General features: G+C 33.9%; 1 protein-coding gene and 1 long non-coding RNA gene across 2 annotated transcripts in view; one reads left to right on the top strand and one right to left on the bottom strand.

The window, feature by feature from the left end:
- LOC145291527 (uncharacterized) overlaps positions 1–22,452 on the bottom strand; it is a 1,250,821-nt gene that overhangs the window by 296,542 nt on the left and 931,827 nt on the right. The window contains exon 95 of the mRNA XM_080137518.1: positions 10,279–10,314. Within this exon, the coding sequence (XP_079993644.1) occupies positions 10,279–10,314 (36 nt within the window). The remainder of the gene's footprint in view (positions 1–10,278; positions 10,315–22,452) is intronic.
- Positions 1–22,452, top strand: part of LOC145291528 (uncharacterized) — a 122,959-nt gene that overhangs the window by 33,867 nt on the left and 66,640 nt on the right. The window lies entirely within an intron of this gene.

The following is a 22,452-nucleotide window of genomic DNA, read 5'->3' as shown; positions in this document are numbered from 1 at the left end:
ATATCTACATAATAGGGGTCTATTTTTTCTAGTGGCACTTTAATTCTTTTTACCATGTAAACTTCCTCGGAACTATCCATGTTTGCGCCTCCCGCTTCTGTTTGCCTCACCAAATTATTTTTATTTTTGACACTATCGGTGTTTTCTTTTTCATGTTTAATTTAAAACATTTATCCGCTATGTGTCCACATTTCTTAAAGTAGTGACATGTGGCATATCTAAAAGGGCGCTTGTTTTGTGTGTTCCCCCATAATGAGTATACTTCCTCCACTCTGAGATCCTGTTTTATTTTTTGGATTTGCCTAAGTAGCAACGCAAAAATTTTGCTTACTTCCATTTTTTGTTTTTTTTGTTTGAATGTTTTGTAAATGTTTGGAAAAAGATTCCATGTTGACTGCTATGTTTAGGGCCGTGTTAAAGGTGATTGTATCCCTCTCTGCCAGTAGTCTCCTTTGAATGCTGTCGTCGTTTACTCCAAATATGAGTTTGTATCATAGCATTTCATCTACAAACGTTCCAAACTGACAATCTTCACACATGGTCCTTATTCAGCCATGTAATCTGTGATCGACTCGCCCAGTTGATGGTTTCTTGTATAAAATTTTGTTCTCTGAGCAATCACAGATGGCTTCAGACTGAAATAGCTTTTCATCAATCATATAAGTTTATCAAATTCTTTGTCGTTTGGTCTTTCTGGAGCTAATAAACTGGAAATTTGTTTATAAACTTTACTGCCACAAACCGACAAAAGTATGCTATGTTTTTTTTAACGCTTGCTGTATCGACTGGAATGTTGTTAGCTTCAGAAAAATGTCCCAAACATTCAATGTACTGATTCTATTGTTCAATTGAACTATCAAAAGCTTCCAACCGATTGAAAGGAAGCCATAATTCATTCTTTGTTTGAATCTTCATCGTCAAAAATGTTATGAACAAACAAAGCGCAAGGTGATACATAAAACTGATTTATTACCATATGTACACATGCAGTTTGCTACTATAAAAGCTGGTGTCTTTCACTGCATGTGTGGAAAGATCTGGATGTTTTGTTTTCCACAGTTCAAGGGACGTCACTCTGTCCAAATATGTTTCACATACTTTAAAGATGTTTCAATTTAGTTCAGAATAGTTTGGGGGATTGTTTGAGATAATCTCACCACTAAAAATTGGAGGGGAGAACATTTGATGAATTTGAAGCCAACTTAGGATCATCTCCTATGGAAGTAACAATCACCAAAGCACCTCCCGCATATCATTCAATAATAATAAAACAAAGACTGTTGAACATTTATTACTATTAGTCAGGTATAGACTGTTTATTTGTGTAAAATATGGTTGAGTTGTAGAAACATGTGAATTTTATTTACAGTTCCATGACTGGCACTTTTTAAGGGAGATTACCCTGTAGTATGAACCTCGAATTTACATTTTTCTTTGCTACCTTTTGTAAACCTTTGAGTGTAAGTTAATGAAAGTTACAAGTTTTTTTTTAAATAAAAATAAGATTTTCCAATTATATCATCAGGGATTGATAACCACTCCCTTTTAATATATAATATTAGAAAGGAAGTGGTTATCAATCCCTGATGATATAATTATAACTCCCTTATTAATATTTAATATTAAAATATATAATATTAGAAAGGGAGTGGTTATCAATCTCTGATGATATAATTATAACTCCCTTTTTAATATATAATATTAAAATATATAATATTAAAAAGGGAGTGGTTATTAATCCCTGATGATATAATTGGAAAATTAAAAAAAATTTTTTTTTACTCATCTTCACTCCAAACAAGGCATATTGCCACTTGGACGTAAGGGGTTGCTAATTGGGACGATGCTTAAGAAAGATTAACAAGATGTTGGTTTACATTGCGTTTGAACTTGTGCATATCGGTGCAGATTGGGAAGCAGGCAGCAGGAAGAGAATTCCAAAGTCTAGCTGTTCTCGGGGAAAAGCTATTAGAGTAGAAAACTTTCTGACCTTTAGGGACCTCAACAGTGAAAGGGTGTGATTTTGTTGCTAAGTGGGTTTGTTGGGGATATGTATGTCGAGGGGGCACAAGTGCAATGAATTCATCAGAGCACATTCCAATAAAATATTTGTAAAACAGGCACAGGGATGCAACATTGCGGCAATGGGACAGGTATTGGAGCCTTGTTAACAAAGTGGAGCCTAATAGATTGGAACCTTTTTTAGACCCTATCCAAAATGGAAAGACTAGTGGTAGATGCACCAGCCCAGATGTGGCAACAATACTCCATGCATGAGCAAATGTTAGCTTTGTAGGAGTACAGGATATTCTAAGGTATGAACAATTTTCCAGCACAATAGAGGGAGCCCACCTTCCTTGCAGCAGGTAGAGAGTTATTTGTCATGGATATTGGTAGTTGGAGAGGTTGCTTGTAATTTTTAAAGGAGAGTAGCATTAAATGTTACCTTCCATTTACGTCCCCCATTCAACTACATTCTGGAGGTGATTTTCTAAGGCTTCAGCCATTGTCTTAGATTTGTGTACACATGTTCTTCTCTCATGCATGTTATAACGCATTGTATCATTGACAAATATACCCATCTCAGACTCAATATTATTTGGGAGGTCATTGATGAATATCAGGAATAATAGATCAACCCCTGAAGCACTCCCGCATTAATCTTATGCTGCTTGGATGAACACCCATCAATGATGACCTGAATGGTCCTATTGTCTAAGAAGGATCTAATTATATTTAGTATTTGTCCAGTTATACCATATGATTAGATTTTCATTAGCAGCTCTTCAAGCCAGACTTTGTCAAAGGCCTTGGGTATATCAAAAGCTACAGCCCTGGCTTCGCCTGGTTTATCCATTGTATGGTATATGTGTTCAGAAATGACTGTTAAAATATCTGCAGGAAATGATATTTCCTAAATTCATACTATTTGTAAAAAAGATTAGCTTTTGCAAGGTTGACTAGTGCTTGATTGATTAGTGTCTCAAAGATTTTAGTGGAGAGGGGAAGAAGACTTTTAGGGCGATAATTGAGGGGGGCGGCCATTTCGCCAGAATTCTTGTACACTAGTACTATAGTGGCCATCTTCCAGCTATTATGGAAGCAGTATTCAGCAAGACATTTGTTGTAGAGTTTGGGAAGTATAGAGGCTAGCTCAGCTGAGTATTTCTTAATATAACCAGGATGAGATCAGGTCCATATGCCTTGGAGGTGTCTAATTTTTTTATGACATTGTGGACATGTGAAGAGGTGATTTTCAAATCATTAAATGTGGCTTCCGTCTGCATAGGGAAATTTCGAAGGGAGTTATTTGTTGCCTTTACAGTGGAGTTGGAGGCGAATCGCTGAGCAAGCAGTTCAACCTATTTGGTTACTGTGCATAAAACCTTCTGGTTGTTGGATAGTGATTGACCTTTATTCAATACACTATTATACATTTTTCAGAAATTGCGAGTTCTTTTCTTCTGCGATTCTATATGTTCTCTGGTTATTTAAGCATGTCTTTTTTGGCTGTGGTTATTACCCTCTTACAATGATTTCTAGCATCTATAAATTTTTGCATATTTGCATTTGACTTATGTATGAACCAGCAGAGCGCATGCTGTCATTGTTTAATGGCAGATGCACAATCTGTAGTGAACCATGGGGGTGAATGAGGCTTGCTATAATACTTCTGTGCAGGGACACATGCTTTGCAACATTCAGTTGTCTCATTTGCACACTGTTCAGCAGGGAGAGAGAAGATATTGGTCCATGGGCATCTCTGATATGTTCTCTGATGGCTTCCCAGTCAGCCCTTTTGTAGTACCTTATTGTTTTGAGCAGTGGCCCCTCACTTTGGAGTTGGGTTTTGAATGTGATGTCTACTTATACCACTATGTGGTCTGCATTTCTAAGTGAACTGTGGTTACACAATCCTCAGGTACTGTGTTAAGGAATAGGTCTAGATGTGAAGCTTGCTGGTGGTCACTATCTGGGAGGCAGGTTGGAACATGACTGTCTGTGTGAGGGATTGGGCTATAGAGAAGCTATAAGTAGAGTGTCCAGCTGCATCTATAACCTGAGAAACCAAGCTAATTTTTATGATGGACTTTAAAGTCACCGAACACATGTATTTGGACATTACTATCTAAGGAGAGTGCTGTGTCTATACTATCAAAGATATGATCGATTAGAGTAGTCCTAACTTGAGGGAGAATAGTAGAAAAATTTAAGTAACTAACATAGTGATGAAGATCTAGTCAAAAACACATAAAGACCTGGTCATCTGATTCCAAACATTGTTCTAGTTAAGAGGAGGGTCTCGGAAATCTTTTTACTTTCATTTTTGTTTTGTTTGTTGAACTCCAAGTTTGATTTTTCTCTTAATATGCTGCATGAAAATATTTAAGTGTTGAATTTTAAATCCATAAATATTTTTAGTTTGTTTTTTTTTACTGACAAAGTAGATATTGTATACTATAATATGCATAAAAAAGCAGTTGCCTTTTCCCCCTTTTCTTTTATTAATTTCATTTATGTTAAGTTTAATTGAATTACTTTTGATATCGTTTGTTCATTTTATTAATTTAATAAAATTGTTTCAAATTATAATATACTTTCAACAAATACTTAATCTAAAAAGTTATATTTCAATAGGAATTACTAGACAAATGATATATTTGACAATTTTATTATAAAATTTTGTAAAAAAAAATATATATATACATGGTATAATCCTGTTGACACACCGGTTCCCATCAGATCACAGAAGTTAAGCAATGTTGAACCGGTCAGTACTAAAATGGGTGACTATTTGGGAATTCTAGGTTCTGTATTTGCTCCTCACTTTGCATTGTTCCCAGTCAATCTTGGGCCTCTCTTTGCCACTGAACCCAAGCAGTGCTGATTCATTAGAGGTGTGGTTGAAGATTGTGCAACCCTTGCCTCACAATTACCTGGCAGCTACCCTTACAAGGGTGTCCATTGTGTCTTGAGACATAACAGAGGTATATATGCATATAAAACATTTGAATTACATTATTACTGCGATTATTTGAAATGTCCTGATAACAATTGTAAATTAGTTTGATTATTTTTGTGTGAATGTGAAAAAATTATAAAAATATCTTTTTTGTGATTTCCATATGATAATTTAATTGTTCTATTTTGATAGCAATGCATCATAAAACATGAAACTATTTATCACATTGTGTTCAATTTTGTGTATGCATTTATTGTATCTTATTGTGACATGATTTGCTCATACTTGAATTGTTGTACATTTATATTTAGTTGAAATTATATAAGAGGGCAAAGACTGTTTCATTGAACAGTAGGAATAATTCTTGTTTGTTTCTCTTGCAATCCGTTTTTTTCCATTTGGCAGGCCAATGTTCGAACGTTCTATTCAAGTGTAAAAAGAAAGTTGCCATAGTTGCGAACATTTTCAACTTCCATGAGTTGTCTTCAGGCAAGTGATGAATTAAAAAATTGTATTATTGAATTTATTGAAAAAAATCGATTAAAATTGTTTTAAGCCCTACCCCTCATATTGAACCTGATTGATGGTCGGTTTGTTTATGCAAATCAGTAGGGCTTCCATGATTAGGAGGCGCAGGTTACAATGTGAGACAGCTAAAATGGAAGTGTTTTTTATTAATATGTTTCTAAATTAGTTTTGGGAGAGGGGGTGTCATTTGCTACAAGATGTTGGTAGATGGAGTTGTTAGGGAAAGACAGGTGACATGTAAATCGGTGAAATATACTGGTTCTAGTCATGCTAATGTACGAGTCGTTTTTGGAGACACATTCTCCTATAGGATATTCAAAAACATAGACAGCATTGATAGTTTTCAGTAAATTGCCGTCGGGTGTCGAGTTATTGCTTATAAGTAAATGAGTTTTAAATCTTTTATCATAAATCATTAATCGAAATTTAGAATTTTTTTTAATGGTAGAAATGTGCTTATGTATGATATTTCTTTTTTTTTTTCATCGATTTTATAATTAGCGTGCATCTGATTACAGTAGAATATGTTGTTATTATTATTATTATTATCATTATCATCATTAGTATTTTTTGTAATGGCAGATAAATTGTGTTTAATTTATTGATCAACAATATAATTTGGGAAGTTGTTATTAATAAGGGTTTGTTTTATGTCAGAGAGTACTTTATAAAAAAATTTAACTTCGATTCATCATTTATCTATATATTAGGAGAAAATATAGTTTGATGCTGTGTATATAATATCCTGAAACCTGGCAGATTATTGAATGTAACACTAAAGAAGACCAAATATATAAATTTATTGAAAATCTATTGTTATACTAAAACTGAGTCAATGTTTGTTTTCCTAAAGTTTTTTTTATCATATACATTAATCACACAAAATACATGCTAAAATATACCTTAGTTTATGAATTTAGTTATGATTGCAAAATAAATGCTTTAATTCTTCTTATCAGCAGTAATTTATTCTTAACTAAACAATTTATCTCTCATTTAGCTATTATTATTTTTATCTATTTATGTCTTTCTCTCGTTTGCTTCTTTCGGTGGTTGATTTAACCATTCTTTTATATTTATTAATATTTCTGAACATATAGAGACAGTCTTTTTTTTCGTGTCACCATCTAATTTACATAGTTTTTGTACACACCACAAACATGTATGTAAATTAGATGGCAAAATAATATCTCTTTACTACTATATTATTCATAAGAATTAAATAAAGTAAAGAGATTTATTCTTTTAGTTATATAAGAGATATAGTTTAGTAAATATATACCAAAGTTTATGAATTTTCGAATAAAATCTAAGTAGAATAAATGATAATAGTTGTTATGGTCTCATATACATTTAATATAATATTTTAAATATATTTTTCATTATTTTAACAATTTGAAAAAAGTGTCTAATAGTTTATTCTACCTTTACTTATCCATTTTGTAGATCACATAAATAAATATAAAAAACAAATAAAGAAGTCAGTAATGACATTTACAAAATTTATGGAAATAATTATGACACACTGATATGATCCAAAAGAAATAATAAAATCTATTTACATAACAAATTTACATGTAACTACAGGCCAATAACCTGCCTACTAACCACGTGGAAGATTTAATACCTATTTATCTGCATAACATATTTATTCAAACATCATAAAATAATTATTTTTCAACTCTTCATTGCAATTTCCAAAAATAATTTTAATTTGCATAAATTAAAAAAATAAAATAAATGTGAATTATAAGTTAAATTAATTTTTACTACCAAAGCATACAAACGAGCTTAAAAAAGTAGCATATTTTCTGGAAAATATAGCACATTTTTTGTTTCAGAATAATTCTAAAAACGTGTTTGTATGTTATGACATGAAGATAGGTTTGTGTAAAGCTTTGCACAAGGCTGCAGTGTTTGAGAGCTTAGCTAAACTTGTGTATATAACAGATCTGCAACCCTTATTATAAGAATAATTATTCATAAGTTTATGATGTAATAATAATAAAAGCTGGACAAAACTATTTTATGGTGATTAATTTGACTTCAGATCTGACAAATTTGTGACAAAGTGCAATGCAACTTGTGGCATTAGTGCTTCATATGTAGTGCAGTAAAAGAAGAACGTTGTCATTTGTAAGTGCTTCTGTGCTCCAAGTAAGTAACAAACACTTACCTTTGTTCCAAATAAGATGGGCCCCTGACTTAACATGACCTTGAAGTTCTGGTCCCTCTGTTTTAGTAAGAATCATATTCATTTGTATTTTTTCTTCAATTTCTCTTCATATCACTCTTATTTTCGTGTATCGATATATTGGTAATAGCATAAAAAGATTTTAATTATCACTGATAATGAGATGAAGGACTACAAACAGAGCAATAACAAAATTCGGACATATTTAAAAGTCAAATTCTAGGCAGATCAATATCAGCTTTAAAGATGTGTTTCCTTATTTTTTTATATGATTATTATATAGAATCATAGAAATAGATCATTCAGTATTTTGTATAAAATAACACATTAATAAAAAAAAAATGAAATGTAAAAATCAATTGTGTTGCTTTACAAAACATAACTTGAATATATTTATATATGAATTTTTATTCAGGAAAGAAACTTTTTTTTTTCTAAGTATGACCTTTTCTTTTATAAATGTATGTACTTATACTGAAAAATATGTAAATAATCTTGAAAAAAATCCAAAATTTCAAATAAAGTTCAATACTTATGTTCAAGATGAGATTTTTTTGTATTAGCTGATGACATTAGATAAGCAATGAACAACACTTGTGACTCGGACGAATAGAACAGAAAAACTGGACTGTATGTGATTAAGAATGTATTGGAGAGTGAATAAATGACTACAATATAATTGCAAATTAAAATGACTTCTTTGAATAATGTTAAGAGAATGAAGACATATGCTGAAAACTGGTATATAATTGTATAAAAATATACTTATGGCAAAGTAAATTACATACAAACGTTTATGCTCCATTTGTAAAGGAAATTCTCAGTTTAATTGTGGAGCATACTCATCAGAAATATATTTTTTATTCCACTATTATGCTCTGCTAGTAAAATTAATATACTATTTTATAAGTGTACATACCGTATATTTCAACGTATAAGACAACCCTTAAAGTTAAAAAAAACAATATTTCATAAAATACTGGGAGTTGCAATCTCTAGCCTAGGCTAAACAAACATGGTTTTGTGATTAAGCAGTCATCTTATACCACCGGTACAGTCATTTAACGCCTCTTTTTTGGGGATCTTGACAATTACACCTTTGTTCCAGTCTTCAAGGACTTTCTCACCTTTCCATATTGCTGTAAACAGTGGTAGTAAAATTTTGGCTTCAAGCTCAGGGTCTGTACTGAATAGCTCTGCATCGAGGTTGTCTGGACCTGGTGACTTGCCATTCTTCAGGGTCTTGATGGCAGTTATGATCTTCTCTACCGTTGGCGGGGGAGGGGGTGTTAATACCCAGTTCCTCTTTAGCTTCTGGAATGTCGGCTATTTCCTCAGGTGTTGGTCGATTGAGGACTTCCTGTAAGTGTTCAGCCCATCTTTCTTCTTGTGCTTCTTCAGTTGTCAGTTGTTTTCCCTGCTTGTTCTGGGCCTAATCATTAGAAAATGGCGATGGAGGTTGATTGGGCGTGTTCTCCGGAAAGACTCACAATCAATCACAAGAACAACATTGCACTGGATCCCAGATGGCAAAAGGAAACGGTGGAAAGGGAGAGGAAATCTATGCAGCATTCTTGGGGTTCATTGGCTAGGCTGATTCAGGATAGGCAGTGGTGGATGAGATTTGTTGCTGCCCAACACACCACTGGCTGTAATGGTTGATGATGATGTTATACCGAGACATAATAAATTTATTTGTATCTCGTCTTATCTGACAAAATATACGGTATATGAAATATAAAATAATATATTAATTTTACTAAGTATACTGACATGAAATCGTAAAATTATATATCTATCTACTTATATATAAAAAAACACTTTGTGTGTATGCCTGTCTGAGTGAGTTCGTTCCCTATGGACTCTGAAACGGTTAGATAACTTTTTGGAAGTTTCATACTTTATATGGCCTATTGGTTTTGCATCAGAATGCCCTCGATAAGTATTGAAAATCGAAAAAAAAAATCCAGTTAAAAAAAGAACAGTCTGGTTTTGACCAAAGATTACAAGTGCATTTGAGAAGTTTTATCACTGCACAAGCAGAAGGACCTTGCATATAAAATCAATAGTAGGTTTTTTGATAAGACATGGGCGCTTTCAAAATGAATGTTTCTATTTAGAACACAATTTAATTATGATACTTAACTTTTGTATTTGAAACTTTGATTCAAGCCATTATATGAAATAATTTTATAAAATCAACAGTAGGTTTTCTACAGAACAATATAGACTACAATGTACTGTGAACTAAGTCACTGTGGAGAGGCATATAAAGCTTCCTCTTGGTGTATTGCTGTGTGTCCCTGACTAGAGCAAACAACCAATGGATTTGATTGAAAAATGGATGATTTCACCAACAAGTGTGGAACATTCGTTGATCCTCATTCAGTTGTGGTTAATGTTGAATTACTCTGATAGTATATGTGTGTGTGTGTGTGTGTGTGTGTGTGTGTGTGTGTGTGACTAAACAGATCCAAGAAAACAGTTAAGACTGCAATAAATATTGTTTTACAATAACACTATTTTCTAATCAGAATAATGATGTGCATTCATAGTTAATAGTTCAATAAAATATAGTACAAATTATACTTACCAGATGTGAGAATTGTTGTAGTCGGCAGGATTTTTCCTGGGAAATGAAAAAGCATTTTCTTAAATGTAATTAAGTAATATAGATGAATAAGTTTTGAGCATCAAATAAATATTAAGAACAATAAGCAATATTTGTAAATAAAAGCACTTCATTTTGATTGTTGTCTTCATGTATCTTATATGACAAAAGAATGTACGTTTTGTGAATTTCATATAACTTAACATTCTTATTCTCCATTTCTGATGTATAAATTAAATTGAGAACTGGATTGTTTCAAGTTGGAAATAAGTTCAAAGATTATGTTGTTTATACATTGCTTTAAAATGAGATTTCTTGTTGTTTTCTCTGTCAAAAGACATTAACTCTAAGGCTGACAATGATCAAGCATACTTGAGACCTGAATATATGAATGACAAACCACTTTCATAAATAGGTTGAAGTAACATATGTTAATCAAATCCGGGTTTTACTGCAACAATCTAAATTTGGTGTTTTTCACTGTCCAATGAACCCTTCAGTCGTTCTCTGTTTTTCTAATTGGTTATTTTCAAAGTTTTATTTAAACTACTAAAATTATTGAAGCTAATGAAATCACTTTGGATTATTCAAACTACTGCGCTCTACTTGAGTGTTATCCACACAACGTTTGAGAGATGATAACCTTCAACCTTCTTTTAGGTGTATCTTGTCGAACTAGAGAATCTTTTTGTCAAACTCTGGAATCCATACAGAAGTTTGAATGGAACCCTTTATTTAATCCACAGGAGTAGTATGCTCTCATTCTATCAGCCGCAACTGGGTACAAGTCTTAATTAATAATTGTATTCTTTGTATTGTTTGCAGTGAAGATTGAACCTTCAACCTCCACAAGACTCACTTACAACTGTATTTTTACCTAATGTTTTACATTATACCACAGGTTCTTGTGGGTAAGTCTAGTATGAATTTTGAAAGCCTTAAACCTATTTTTCTTTTTAGATGTACAATTTTACTAATCACAATAGATCTCTACTTTTTACTATATATTATATATATTTTTAATGGTTATATTATCTATTATTTATAATTAATCGTTCCCATATTGTATTAAATTCTATATTAAGTCTTCTTCGTAAATGACCATCACCCAGCATATGCACCACTTCTTTGTATCATTTTACTCCCCACTGTTCTTCTGTCTGTAAATTTTATTTCACACATAAGCATAAATGATTTCCCTTTCCTTCTGTATGTGATCAGCCATACTCGACGTTTCAGTATCTCCACATATTGCAGCTTTCCAGAGTTCGTCTAACCTTACTTTTAGTGGGCAACATGTCTCACCTCTGTATTTTTTTCCACATTTACATGAAATCGAATGCACACAATTTTTAGCCATTATTTTTTCTATAGGGTACTTAATTTGCACAAGATGTTTTTAAAGAGTTTAATCGATTTTGAATACTATCCTGATTTTATATGGATTACATATTCTTTTTGACAAGTCATTCATGTATGGTATACAAACTCTGGTGAGTTTTAAGGTGGTGAGTTTTAAGGTGGTGTCCTTTAGTGTTTCGTCCAGATTTCTTGGAGCTGATGTCATGCTTTTAGATACTTGTTCCAGTGTAGGGTTTCTCTTAAACCATCTATCTCCTCTTGATATGTAGTGCTGTTACTGCATATTAATTTTGCTCAATGTTGTAAGCAATATATAATATGTAGTGATAAGTAGAGATCTTTTATGATAAGTAGTAAGATTATGCTTCTAAAAATAGGAATAGATTTAAGGCTCTTAAAATTAATACTAGAATTGTCTGCAAGGACATGTGGCATAACATAATACTAGGTAAAATTCAGTTCTACATAACCTGGTTATGGAAGCTGAAGATTCAATGCTCTATGTAGGCAATATGAAGAATACAATTGCAAATTACTCAAGACTTCTATTTGGTCATAGCTGATACAAGGAGAGCATGTTATCTCTGTCGATTAAATAAAGAGTTCTGTTCACAATTCCATGCTGATTCCCAAGTTCAGTAGAAAGATTCCGAAGTTTGACAAGATACATCAGAAGAAGATTGGAGGTTATATTGGTCAAAACATTGTGCGAATAACACTCAAAATGAGAATAGTAATCTGAATAATCCCCCCCCCCAAAAAAACAATCCTCATCTCAAAAATTAAAAAATTTGGAATCATTTTATTTTTAATTTGATTCTCATTATCTCTTTCCTATTGTCAGATGAACTGTCACATAGCATCCAATATGTTCATACCCATGGTAGGAGATAATTCCTTATGGACGTTTAACTTTTGATACATAGAATTATTCTATATACAAAAGTTTGCTCTATTATTTGTGAGCTTCTAGAGTGTTCCTTGCACGTTCTAAGTTCTTTGTTTCATGAGTCTTCTTGTTTAACTGCACTTATCTATTTTTCAATGTTTTTCTGTCATGTTGATTCTGTTTTGAGGTGTGATTTAAAAGTAAGCCTTGTTGTGACAAATATAAACTTCAGTGTGATGTAATTTTATCTGCAGATTATAATTTTCAGTTTCTCTTGAACCATAAGTATTTTTATTTCTAGCAAAAACAAGAGCTTGTAGGTAAGTCGGTTTTCTTTTATACATCACAAAGTAAAGAGTGTATTTTGTACTGGAACATTGACATATATTTAATACAAAAACAGATTCTTGAAATATGAAATGCCACTGTTTTTGAAGTGAAACACAATCTAAAAGCAAGCTGCATAATACTTTTCTAATGTTTCTAAAATGGCCTTTTGACTGAAGAATATTTTTTTATTTTGGATTTAATGCAAAGTTTGTGAATTGTATGTATGTCAAGTGATCATATTTTTTAGATAAAAACAAGAGGGGATCCATGTTTCAAATACAGATTTGAAGAAAGTTTGGCATAATTGAAATATTTTGAAACAAATTATAAATCTGCAGAATGTATCACTCATCTTCTGGTGCAAACATTGCAATAGCCATAGATCCAACTTGTATTGTTCTTCCTGATATGTATGGGTAGCTAAGGTGTTTTAGAAGCATTTGTGATCATATGATTAGCATCCTATGAATCGTGGATACATATGTCTTATCTATATCAAAGTGAACAGTTAATGCAGATAAACACCACAAAGTTTCTTATTGAAACTGGAATAATAGTGTTTTTTTTCTTCTTTGATAAATACAATATTCTTTAATCTAGTCGCTCATTTAGAAGTCATGACTTGGAACCTCTTGGTTAAGCAATTTCCTATCACGTATTAACACTGGGTTGTAATTATTAGTTCTTTCGAAAGCTCTTCATATTATAGATTTTGCATACACATTATCGTCAAAAACCAGTGTTCTTAACAAGATGCCCTGTTTTATATATTAATTTCCGGATATTCAGTTGTATAAGTTCAAACAACCATTTTGTAAATTTTACTCCTACTAAGACTATGGTCAAATTTTAATCTCAGTTTTATCAAGATAAATGATATTTATATTTCATACAATTATTAACATAAACAGGATGGATGCTGTTATTGTTCTACCCTTGAGAACGTATCCCCTAACCATCTTAGTTGCTAATTTTTCATGACATTGAAGGAAGTTAAGGATGGGTTTTAGGCATAATTCATTGGGGGGGGTGTTAAAGTTCCTTTCATATTTGTACAATATTTGATTTGCTAGTTTATTTATTGCTTAAAATGTATGGATGTTCCACAGAGGGCAATGAAAACAGACAAGCAAACACCAGTGAGTTGTGTGTGTGTTCCAAGCATGCTAATACAAATTAGACTCTCTTTGCTTCTTATGTAAATGTTGACTCAACTGTAGAGTGAATCAGTCGTTTTCTAGTGTCAATATGAGGCAAACAATGAAGATCTCAGGCAGTTGGGTTGTTAATTGTGAAGCATGTAGTGAAGCATGTAGTGAAGCATGTAGTGAAGCATGTAGTGAAGCATGTAGTGAAGCATGTAGTGAAGTATGTAGTGAAGTATGTAGTGAAGGATCCCAGTTCATTGCTAGGTTACTCATTTGTTCAAGTATGCCTGTTTATTGAGGGTTGTGCATTGTGCAAAAAGTTGTCCAATTGTTAAAGGTTACGAGTTTAGTATTGGTTACCCATTTTTTTTCTTTTTTTAATTTTTTTTACTCATCTTCACCCCAAACAAGGCATATTGCAATCTGGATGTAAGGGGTTACTAATTGGGACCATGCCTAAGAAAGATTAACAAGATGTTGGTTTACATTACATTTAAACTTCTGCATATCGGTACAGTTTGGGGAGCAGGTAGCAGGAAAAGAATTCTAAACTCTAGCCGTTCTAAGGAAAATGCTATTAGAGTATAAAACTTTCTGACATTTAGGGACCTCAACAGTGAAGGGGTGTGATTTTGTTGCTAAGCAGGTTTGTCAGGGGATATGTACATTGAGGGGGCACTAGTGTAATGAGTTCATCAGAGCACATTCCATTAAAATACTTGTAAAACAGGCACAGGAATGCAACATTGTCACAATGGGACAGGGGTCGGAGCCTAATTGGCAAAGTGAGACCTATTAGATTGGAACCCTTTTTTTTTTTTTTAACTCTATCCAAGAGGGAGAGACTAGTGGTAGATGCATCAGCCCAGATGTGACAACAATACTCCATATAGGCGAATGATGGCTTTTTAGGGGTATCGGATACTCTCAGATATGACCAATTTTCCAGCACAACAGAGGGAGCTCACCGTCCTTGCAGCAGCCTTCACAATATCTTCAATGTATTTGTTCCAGTTCACATTTCCTGTGAATGTTAAGCTGAGGAGTTTGAAGGAGGAATTCTCAGATAGGGAGTTATTTGTCTTGGATATTGGTGGTTGGAGAGGCTTGCAATTGTTAAAGGAGAACAGCTTAGTCTTACTAGCATTAAATGTTACCTCCCATTTACATCCTCATTCAACTATGGTCTAGAGGTCATTTTTTTAGGATTCAGCCATTGTCTTGGATTTGTGTACATCTGTTCTTCCCTCATGCATGTTATAAAGCATTGTATCATTGACAAATATACCCATCTCAGACTTAATATTATTTGGGAGGTCATTGATGAATATCAGGAATAATAATGGTCCGAAGATCAACCCCTGAAACTCTCCTGCATTAATCTTATGAGGCTTGGATGAACACCCATCAATGAAGACCTGAATGGTCCTATTGTCTAAGAAGGATCTAATTATATTTAGTATTTGTCCAATTATACCATATGATTAGATTTTCATTAGCAGCCCTTCATGCCAGACTTTGTCAAAGGCCTTGGATATATTGAGCCCTGGCTTCACTTGCCTTATCCAGTGCATGGTATATGCGTTCCAAGATAACTGGTTAAATATCCGCAGTAGAACGATATTTCCTAAATTCGTACTGTTTGTCAAAAAGATTAGCTTTTGCAAGGTGGTGGAATAGTGCTTGATTGATTAGCATCTCAAAGATTGTAGCAAAGTGGGGGAGGACAATAATTGAGTGTTGGTCATTTCGCCAGAATTCTTGTACACTAGTACTATAGAGGCCATCTTCCAGCTATTAGAGAAGCAGGATTCAGCGAGGTATTTGTTGTAGAGTTTGGAAAGTATAAAGGCTAGCTTAGGTGAGCATTTCTTAATTAGTATTGCAAGGATGAGATCAGGTCAACATGCCTTGGCAATGTCTAAGTTTTTTATGATATCATGGACACAAGAAAGGGGTGATTTTCAGATCGTCAATTGTGGCTTCCGTCTGCATAGGGAAATTTGGGAAGGAGTTGTTTGTTGGGTCTAGGGTGGAGTTAAAGGCAAATTGCCGAGCAAGCAGTTCCCGTTTTTCGGTTGCCGTGCATGTAACCTTCTGGTTGTTGGTGGGGGAATTACTGATTCCCCTTTATTCACTACACTACTATAAATTTTCCAGAAAGTTCTGTCTTCTGCGATTCTATGTGTTCTCTGGTTATTTCAGCATTTCTTTTTTTTGGCTGTGGTTATTACTCTCTTACAATAATTTCTAGCATCTATAAAGTTGTGTCTATTTGCATTTGACTTATGATGTATGAGCCGGCAGAGTGCATTCTGTCTTTGTGCAATGGTAGCTGCACAATCTGTAGTAAACCATGGGGGTGAGTGAGGCTTGTTATAATACTTCCGTGTGGGGACATGTGCTTTAATGCCTTTTTTACACCATTCAGTTGTCTCCTTGGCAGAAAATATTGGTCCATGGGGCATCTGATATGTTCTCTGATGGCTTTCCAATCAGCCCTTTTGTAGTACCTTGTCATTTTGAGCAGTGGCTCCCCACCTAGGGGTTGGGATTTGAGTGTGATGTCTACTGATACCACTATGTGGTCTGCGTTTCCGAGTGGACTGTGGGCATTAGTTACACAATCCTCAGGTACTGTGTTAAGGAATAGGTCTAGAAGTGAAGTTTGCTGGTGGTCACTATCTGGGAAGCGGGTTGGGAACATGAGTGTCTGTATGAGGGAATGGATTATAGAGAAGCTATAAGTAGAGCATCCACCTGCATCTGTGTAACCTGAGAAACCAAGCCAATTTTTGTGATGGATATTAAAGTCACCGAACACATGTATTTGGGCATTACTATCTAAGGAGAGTGCTATATCTATATGATCAAAGACATGGTTGATTAGAGTAGAGAAAATATAAGTAACTAATGCAGTGATGAAGGGATAGTCAAAAACACATAAAGACCTGGTCATCCGATTCCAGACGTTGCTCTCTAGTTAGTTGAAGGCTGCCTATCTGTCCAACAGTTACTCCTACAGGATAAGGTGGTTAGTCTAAAAAATGTCATTAACATTATAATATCTTGTTATTTTCAAGAAAAATATCAGTTCTGCTTACATAGTTTGTGTCCATTTATAAATATGCACCATGTTGATAAGAGATTTCTATTATTTGATCAGTCACACAAATAGTATTTTAAAAATTACACCCTTCTATTTGCAAATGTATATTTTCATTATAAGAATAGCAAGTTCTTCTTGATCTATTTCAGCAACATTCGTTTATAACTGTCTAATATACTATACCGGCCATTTTGCTGATTCCATCTTTAAAAGGATATTCCAGAAATAGCAAATAAATTGTTATCCATTTTGTTTACTTTTCATTTGAATCATCTAAGGTGATTGAAAATCTAGCATTTATTGACTTGCACATCAATTTCAATCTCTCATCAGACATGTTTGATAAATAGGCTTTGAATTTTCAATAATGAGTTTACTTTATTATTTTGTTTCTGTAAGTGATTTTAGTATTTTATGTGCTGATATATTTATAAATAAAGGATATAGAATCTCTTTATTCATAATCCAACAATGAAGTATTTCTAACCAGAATGTGACTTGTATATGCATGCATTGGTGAGATTTTATCATTCAGAATGATGTATGATATGAATGTCATAAAAATAATGACTTGCAAGGATCTTAAATTTAATTCACCAATCTAATCATGTTAGATGTCCTGTTAGCAGAAGGTGACAACAGCAAAAAGAAAAGATAGAGAAATAAAAAAGGATAGGGTTCAGGTGATTCAAATTCCAATGAGGTCAAACATTTTTCTTTAAGCTATTTAGATATATAAAGCTTCCTGATTCATTCTTGAGTGCTGGCTAGAATGGAAGAAAAAATGTTTTATCTGAATTTAATGGTAGAATGTGATGGATCTGCAACTGGCCAATCGATTCTGGAATGAATAGAGAAAATAGCATTAGTTTGTGAGCTTGATGAAATCCAAAAGGTTGACTTAATCCAACCAATCCAGTTAACTAGTGGAGTGTTTGACATATACCAGCAATTGAGTGCTGGATAAAAGAAAAAACTTCAAGAAACTGTATTTATTGATTTTCGCACTGATGTTTCCCTTTCTTATGAGCAATTAATTATGCAGTAATTACACTGACAAGTCAATGAATGTGATTATTATTGAAATTGTTAGAAATATTTAGAGGAACGCCGAAACAATATCTTGCATGTAATCTTTATAATTCCACTGCTGGCCATTTGAAGCAGTTCTTGCATATTTTGTCTAGAGTGGAGATGATAGTTGAGCCATGTCTTAACAAAAACTTGAATCATTATGAAAGACATATCAGTGTACGTAGGATCCACTCTGACAGTATTCCAAAGAGATTTTGTCTTTCTACACTTGTCTCATAGTGAAATAATGCTTACTGTAAATTCTCTTATTCCACTGAAATTGTTATGGACTGTATGAATGGAAGTATGAAAAGCTTACACAAACTGAAGGGATGTCACAACAAGAAATATGCAGTTTTCAATATAAAAAGATTGACGATTTTATGTTGAAGTGACTGATAAAGGACTAAAGAAAAAAGATGTTCTACCACTAAATTATTTGTAATTAGTCTGTGAGTATGTAGAAACATGCAAATTCTTTTGATTCTGCCTACCTCACACATTAATAGGCAGATGGTTGAACACCAGGTGAATTGATGAATAGCAAAGTCTAGAATGAATAGAAAAGAAAGCTTCAACTTTGAATAATGTACTCAGGAAAGGAATCTGATTTCATATGTGGTGGTGAGTGGGTACAACTAAATTATTATTTGTCATGAACTTCAGCTAATTGATACAGAAGTTAAAATAATAGTAAGAATAAGGGGTTGACATTGTCATGCTTGTCATCATGAAGGCAGATATCAATCAAGATCAAAAACCGTTTTGATGGACTTCTACTTCACAAACCCAAAGTATAACCTGATTAGCAATGATGCATATATAAAGATATCAGTCAAGAATTAACCTATAAAGAACATGTTCCTGATTATCCTTGTAAGAAATGGATTTCACAGTGCATATTTACTCTGACAAAAATGGCAATCCATATAAGAAACAGCTATGATCTAATCCCCCACATTCTCAGAAGGCAAACTACTTAATCTGCATGCTTTAACTGCAACAGTTATTAGGAACAAGTCATGTCCCAAAGGGAGCAGGTGGCTGTTATGGGAGATTTTAAAAAGCTTTATCAATAAAGGGTATCAGTAATAAAAGCAAAAGATTTGCTGAATAAACAGGGAACCATCATCATCAATTTAGCAGACAGATACAAGCGATGGTAACACTACTGCAGAAGTGTTTAAATAATATCTCTATACAGGAATTTCCCCACAATCATGAAATCCTATTTCCTTATGAATATGACTCTCTTGTCAGTTTCCACAGTTGTGGATATCATTGAAAAATGAAAACAATGACAAAGCTGCTGACAAAGATGGGTAACCAGCTGAAATATATAAGGGCTGCCCAGACACCATGATAAACTGATCCATCAGATTTTTTTGCCTGATTTGGACACTGTTTCAGTGTTCCAAATCAGGCAAAAAAATCTGATGGAGATTGGAGTGATTTGATACTACAAATTTTTTGAAAAAGTGATAGGAAAGTCTTCAACAACTATAGATAAATAAGTCTAGCAAATTTTATGTCAGAAATTTTTGTAATTATTCTTTATGTATGTTTCTAGTAGGAGCATGATGAATGAACTAGGATTAACCAATATGAGTTCTGTTGGAGAAAAAGCTTGTACCAACCAAATATTTCTTTTGTATTTAGTTTTGGAGCAAGGTTTCTGCTATTAGAGGTTAACTGTTATATGCTTCATTCATTTTGCAGCTATATTCGACTCTGTTGATAATAAATGCTTGTAATAAATTATGAAGGATGATGGAGTTTGCAAAGTTGTTCAATTTAATGAAAATATACTGTCAGAATACCAGAACCAAGATCCAGTGTTATGATTTCTTATGTGTCTAGTCTGGTATTTATAAAAAGTGTGTTTTTATTTTTATTTTTTTTTTTAAATCTGCATTGATTGTGACCCAGACAGTTAGAATACGATATTCACAGATTGTCATAAAGCAGTCTTGTAGTTGTCCAACATATCTGACTGGAGAAGATCTTGACTGATAATGAAACATCACTTTGCAACAGTTTTTAAATGGAAGCTATACTTAAATTTGCCAAGAAAGTTATAGTAAAAAATAAGCCTGTGGACCTGATCTCATCCCAGCTGTGCTATTAAAAAAGTGCTCAGCCGAAGTAGCTCCAGTTCTTTCCAAACTCTACAACAAATGCCTTAATGAATCATGCTTTCCAGGCTATTGGAAAACTGCTTCTGTGGTACCAATATTCAAAAATTCTGGCGAAAGAACTGACCCATCAAATTATTGCCCCATTAGCCTCCTTCCACTTTTCGCCAAAATATTTGAGACCATAATTAACCATGCTCTAGTTCGGCACCTTACAGATGCTAAACTTCTGACTGACAAACAATATGGATTTAGACAAGCCCATTCCACAGCTGACATCCTCACTGTAATCTCTGAACGTATATACCATTTACTGGACAAAGCGGGGGAGGGCAGAGCGGTAGCTCTAGATATATCTAAGGCTTTTGACAGGGTATCGCACAAGGGTCACCTCAGGAAAATTAAATCATACGGTATCACTGGTAGAATACTTAACATAATTAAATCCTTCTTAGATAAGAGAAAAATCCAGGTTGTCCTCGATGGTCGTACATCTAAACAGTGTGATATAAATGCGGGAGCGCCTCAGGGGTTTATCCTTGGACCTCTATTGTTCCTAATATTTATTAATGACCTCCCCGACAAAACTGCCTCTGAGATGGGTATATATGCTGATGACGCTACACTCTATGACAGGAAAACAAATGAACACATATCTAAAGAAATGGCAAAAACACTAGAGGATGACCTCCAATCTGTAGTGGAATGGGGACATAAATGGATGGTCACATTCAATGCTGCCAAGACTAAACTGGTTTCCTTCAATAATTACAAGAAACCTTCTCTGCCACCAATAGCAATGACCAGTGACTCCCTGTCTGAGAGTACATCTTTCAAACTGCTTGGCCTAACGTTCACAGGAAACATGAGTTGGAACAATTATATTGAAAACATTGCCAGGGCCGCTGTGAAAAAGGTAGGCTCTCTCTACTGTGCTAGAAAACTACTGACACCTGAAAGTATCCTGTACCTCTATAAGGCCACCATTCGCCCATGTATGGAGTATTGTTGCCACATTTAGGCTGGTGCATCTGCTACTAGTCTTTCGCTCCTAGACAAGGTTCAAAAAAGAGTCGCCAATCTGATAGGCCCTGAACTGGCATCTAAGCTTCAGCCTCTGTCCCATCAACGAAACGTTGCATCCCTCTGCCTTTTCTACAAGTATTTTAATGGTGAATGCTCTGAAGAACTGCAGACACTTGTGCCCCCATGACGTAGACACCCTCGACAAACCCGACAGGTAGCTAAATCCCACCCCCACACAGTATAGATCCCTAGATATAAAAGATCTTTCTACTCCAGTAGTTTCTTCCCCAGAACCGCTAGACTCTGGAATTCCATTCCAGGTTCCTGCTTCCCTAACTGTACTGACATGCAGAAGTTCAAGTGCAACGTGAACCGACATCTTGCTGCCCAAATCCCAACATAGTGCCCCAGTAGTTGCTTCCCCTGATAGTAGCCCCCTACACCAAAGTGACAATGCACCTTGTTTGGGGTGAAAATGTAATAAAAAAAAATAATTAAAAAAAAAAAGCCAGATAAACATAAAGCAAATGACTCTTGTAAAAATGTTTTATTCTGGAAGCAATCTATTGTCATATTCTGATGTTGCAAGACAGTGTCAGACGATCTTTAAAAAGTATTCAAATAAGGAGTATGAATTTAGCCATCTCATCCTATGCATCCAGAGTTCAGAAAGAGTAAAAAGTGGAAGATATGATAATAATGAATTCATAGTACTTTGGAATGAAAATCAATTGAAAAGAATTCAATCTACAAGCAATTGTGGTTGATGGCGCAAATATTGCCAGAAGAATGAAAAGTTATACATGAATCAAGTGTGCAAAAAGTATTATCTGGTATAATAGAGATAATTATATGTAATAACAGAAGATCTGAGTATTTGCAATTGGAGACGACACATGCTGTGCAATTCAATATTGTGAAGTAAAACGACGTTCAGATGTGAGCTGTAGGAAAAATATAAACATGATTGCAAGGACGAATGGTTTTATTACACTTAGCAGGATGATGCTAGAAAATGGAGAAGTTAAAAGAAAGTGTAAACCAGACGCTATTTTTTTTTTTTTCTGAAAAACATCAAAGTTT

The sequence above is a fragment of the Euprymna scolopes genome, chromosome 12 (genome assembly GCF_053919585.1).
Source record: "Euprymna scolopes isolate OS-2025 chromosome 12, ASM5391958v1, whole genome shotgun sequence".
Taxonomy (NCBI): domain Eukaryota; kingdom Metazoa; phylum Mollusca; class Cephalopoda; order Sepiida; family Sepiolidae; genus Euprymna; species Euprymna scolopes.
The sequence above is the reverse complement of the archived record's forward strand: the minus strand, read 5'-3'. Positions and strand labels throughout refer to the sequence as shown.